This window comes from Vidua macroura, chromosome 1 (genome assembly GCF_024509145.1).
Source record: "Vidua macroura isolate BioBank_ID:100142 chromosome 1, ASM2450914v1, whole genome shotgun sequence".
Classification (NCBI taxonomy): Eukaryota; Metazoa; Chordata; class Aves; order Passeriformes; family Viduidae; genus Vidua; species Vidua macroura.
In genome coordinates, this window is record NC_071571.1 from 8042401 (window position 1) to 8046811 (window position 4411).

Genomic DNA, 4411 nt, shown 5'->3' on the forward strand with positions numbered 1-4411 from the left:
TCGCCCGGGCTTCCATTGGCCCGAGGCACGTGTCGGAGCGCCCGGGCCGGCGACGTCAGCGGCGGGGGCCCCGTTAAAACCTAAAGGACAACAACCCGAGTGGAAGTGCCCGGGCGCGGCGGCGGCGGCCGCCGGGGCGTAGCGCGGCGCAGGGCGGGCGGCAGGGCAGGGCGGGACGCCCCCCCACCCGCGGCGGCCCCCGCATGTGCGGGCGCGGGGCGGCGCGGGGCGGCGCGGGGCGAGGCGCTGCCGGCCGGAGCCCCGCGGGGCGCCCCTCACCGCCCTGCCCTCCGCGGGACACCGGCTGCTGAGAGCCCGCCTACACCCCGCCCCGACACCGGCGCTTCGTTTTTTTCTCTTGCACCCCCCCTCCGCTCCCCAATTATTATTATTTTTATTATCACTAATTTTTCCTCCGCGGATGAGGCGCGGCGGCGGCGGCCGGGGCAGCAGGCGGCAGCGCGCCGCGGGACCGAGCGGCTGAGCGGCGGCGGCAGGCGGCGAGCGGCGGCGGGAGGACCGGAGCCCCTGTGTTTTCATTTTTTGTCAAAGTTGGAAGTGGTGCAGGCTCGGCTGCTGGCTTGAGGGTCTCCCTGCATTTATCTATTAATATTTTTTTAAATTACTCTTAATTTTAAATTTTTTTTCCTTTTTTTTTTTTTTTTTCAAACTCTGGATTTTGAATGCCGGGCGAAGCCAGGAGAAACGAAAGCAAATAGACACCTGTGTGTGCGTGTATATATATATATATATATATAAAAATATATATATTAAAAAATTAAAATAAAGAACAACCGACTGCAGCAGCAACAACAGACAGCGCTCGGCAGCGCCCGGTCGGCGGCGGGCGGGCAGCGGAGCCGTCGGCGGGGCGGCCGCGCAGCATGGAGGAGGGCGGCCGGAGCCCCCGGGAGGAGGCGGCCGAACCGCAGGAGTCCGGCGGCGACGCGGAGCCCGGCGGCGGCGGGCGGCGGGGACTGCTGCTCCCCCCCGGTGACCCCCCGCACCCCCACCCGCACCCGCACCGCATCACCAACTTCTTCATCGACAACATCCTGCGGCCCGAGTTCGGGCGGAGGAAGGAGGCGGGCGGCCCCGACGGAGAGCCCCGGCGGCCCGGCGCGGAGAGCCGCCGCAGCCCCGCCGCGGCGCCGGCCCCCGGGGCTCCGCTGCCCGGCGGCGGGGCGGGCTCGCCGGGCCGGGGGGAGGGCGGCCCCGCCGGGCTGGCCCTGCACGGCGCCGCCAAGAAGGGGGGGGACCCCGCGACGCTGGAGGCGGCCCTGAAGGCGCGGGGGCTGAGCGGCGGCGACCTGTCGGTGAGCTCGGACTCGGATAGCTCCCAGGCCAGCTCCAACGCCGGGAACCAGCCCATGCTGTGGCCCGCCTGGGTGTACTGCACGCGGTACTCGGACCGGCCCTCCTCAGGTAAGCGCAGCCCCGCCGCAGCCCCGCTCCCCACGACCGCAGCCCGTTCTCTGGGCTCCCCGGGCCGCTACCGCCCGCCCGCGAGGCCGGGAAGCGGCGTGGAAAAGACCCCGCTCCCCTTTCCCTCTCCGTCTTCTTCTGGTTATTTTTTTTTTCTGTTTGGGTTTTGCTTTTTGGGTTTTTGTTTTGGTTTTTGTTTTTTTTGTTTTTTTGTTTTTTTGTTTTTTTTTTTGGCGGATGGGCGAGTTGCTTAAAATGGCCTGAAAATACTTGAAGATGCAGGGCCGGCTGGGGATGCGCGGAGCCGCAGGGACAAGGAGGGAACGAGGGTCCCTCCCTCTGTCCCTGCCGCCGCGGCGGAGCTGAGGCCGCCTGGGCTCGGGGCATTTCCCACCAACTGACGAGTTCTGTGAAAGAGGGAGGAAAAAACAAACAGTCTTCGGGCTCCCCGCTCATCCTCCCGGCGAGCTCTCCAGTTCCCTGCCGGGAAACCCCCCCTGCGCTGGGTTTTGGAAAGGGGAGGTGGCATTTCTATAGGCCTCTCCTTGTTTTGGTTAGTCTTTTTGGCCAAAAACAATCCGCAATCGCTTATTTCTCAAAAGAGGCCTCCGAACCGCCGCCGTTTCTTTTCTTTCTTTTAATTTCCCCCCATATGCTGTAGGTCAGCTCTGTGGGGGCCGGGGGACATTTCCAAGAGCCGGGAAACTTCTTTGGCAGAGTCCGTCCCTTGGCAAGGGCTTAGGCAGAACGTCCTGAAATTATCTAAAAAAAATTAAATTAAATTAAAAAAAAAATTAAAATAACAAGCAGGGGGTAAAATGTCCTTTCGCTACGGCGGGGACAGGAGGGCTGGCTCCGGCAGATCAGTAAATCCCCGGTTAGAAACAAGTAGAAAACACTGGAGAAAGGCATGGGAAACATCAGGCAGGAGATCTGCTCCCGGGGAAAAGAAAGAAAAAAATATGGGTCTTTCTCTTACAAAAGCGGCGAGGTAGGATTTTCACCCGGGAGTCGGCTAGCTGAGGAAGGGATCATAAAACGAGATGAAAATTAGTTCGTAATATCTGAAAACAAACTCTTACTCAGAGGTAATATTCAGAGCTGAATTGGAATTTACTCCATTGTTCTCCAGTGCTCTCCTTTGTTAATATTTAATTAACATACATCCTCACAATGGCTCGGCCCGGGCAGAAAAGGCTCCTTGTGCTGCCGAGAATAATATTCCCGAGAATAATCCCGGCGATTCGGATCGGGCCGTGCAGCGCCATATGGGCACTGCAGCGGAGAGACGGAATGCTTCTGGCCAAGTAAACTGCAAGAGGATTTCCATTATAATTTTTACCACGACTCACAAAAAAAAAAAAAAAAAAAGTAAAAAAGTATAGAGGTTTTCTTAAAAAAAAAAATCTGTTCAGGATATAAAATTTAGCTCCGTGCCTCTGCCCCTGGTGCAAGCTTTCCTCCTTTCCTCGCCGGGCATTCCCGGGCCACAGAGGCTCGGTAACTGCGTTTCTGGCTCGGAGAAAGGGGCCGGGGGAGCGGAGGGGGGGCCAGCCGGGCAGCGAGCGGGGCGCGGGGGGCTGCGGGGGCGCCGGGGGCTGCGGCTGCCGTTCCGCCGCCTCCCGAGCATCCCTGGCAGCGGAGGCACAAAGCGGGGTCCCTTCCCTCCCAGGGGGTGGTGCTGCCGGAGCAGGGTGCCCCCCACGCGGGAGCTCTGGCCGCAGCAGAGCGTGGCGGTGTCGGTGCTTCTCCTCTCTCCCGGCCGTAGGTCCCCGCTCCCGCAAACCAAAGAAGAAGAACCCCAACAAGGAGGACAAGCGGCCTCGCACCGCCTTCACCGCCGAGCAGCTGCAGAGACTCAAGGCCGAGTTCCAGACGAACCGGTACCTGACAGAGCAGCGGCGGCAGAGCCTGGCCCAGGAGCTCGGGCTCAACGAGTCCCAGATCAAAATCTGGTTCCAGAACAAGCGAGCCAAAATCAAGAAGGCGACGGGCAGTAAGAACTCCCTGGCAGTGCACCTCATGGCCCAGGGGCTCTACAACCACTCCACCACGGCGAAAGACGGCAAGTCGGACAGTGAATAGCCAAGGGAAAGGGGGGGTGGGAGGGAAACGAGGGAGGGAGGGGGGAGGCAGGGGTGGGGGGGCCGTTTGCAGTCAAAGTTTATACAATGCAATAATTTAATTAAAAAAAATAAAAAGAAACATAAGGGCCAGTGTATAAAGATTATACCAGCATTAATAGTGAAAATATTGTGTATTAGATATAATTCTGCAATATTCTATGTATATATAATTTACAGGTAAGGTGGTGTAAAAATCCAAGATATCTGATTATAAAATTTTTTTTTTGGTTGGTTGGTTTTGGTTTTGGGGCTTTGGGCTTGTTGTTTGGTTTCGTTGGGTTTTTCTTTTTTTTTTTTTTTTTTTTTTTTTTGGTTGTATGAAGTTTTAGATGCTATCTTTAAGATTTTTTTTTTAAGCTTAAGTTACTTTTTTATAGACTTAAGCGCAGTTTTAATGGACATTGGACGCTGTTTTTTGAAATTCAAAAAAAAAAAATTAAAAACAACTTTTGCTGAAGTCCAAAGATTTTTATTGCTGCATTTCACACGACTGTGAACCGAATAAATAGTTCTCCTATTTGTTCTATGAGTTTTAACTTTTTTTTTCACCCCACCCCTAACCTTTTCTTTTGGTTTTTTTTTCCTTTTTTCTTTTCTTTTTATTTTTGGGTTGTTTTTGGGGGGGGGAGTGTAATGTTTTTGTAATTTTTTTTTTTTTTTTTTTGGAGTTGGTGTGTCTGGGGCTGATTTTGGGGATAGACGAGGAGAATTTAATTTTAAAAGAATGAAAAGATATAAGTAACGTTAGGGAAACAAATCTCAAAGCACCGTCTCGAAACATGCCCGGGGTCCTTTCCTGAGCCTCTGCTCCTTCATCACCGCAACGAGAGCCACGGGCGCCCGTGAATGCGGAATGCAGG

At 55.3% G+C, this 4411-nt stretch overlaps 1 protein-coding gene across 1 annotated transcript; it reads left to right on the forward strand.

Annotated features, from left to right (window-relative positions):
* The first annotated feature begins 269 nt into the window (after positions 1-269).
* Positions 270-3518, forward strand: EN2 (engrailed homeobox 2). Its single transcript, XM_053984962.1, has 2 exons — positions 270-1425; positions 3194-3518. Exons 1-2 carry the CDS (start codon positions 885-887, stop codon positions 3508-3510), a joined length of 858 nt encoding a protein of 285 aa, XP_053840937.1. The 5' UTR covers positions 270-884; the 3' UTR covers positions 3511-3518.
* Positions 3519-4411: the final 893 nt, after the last annotated feature.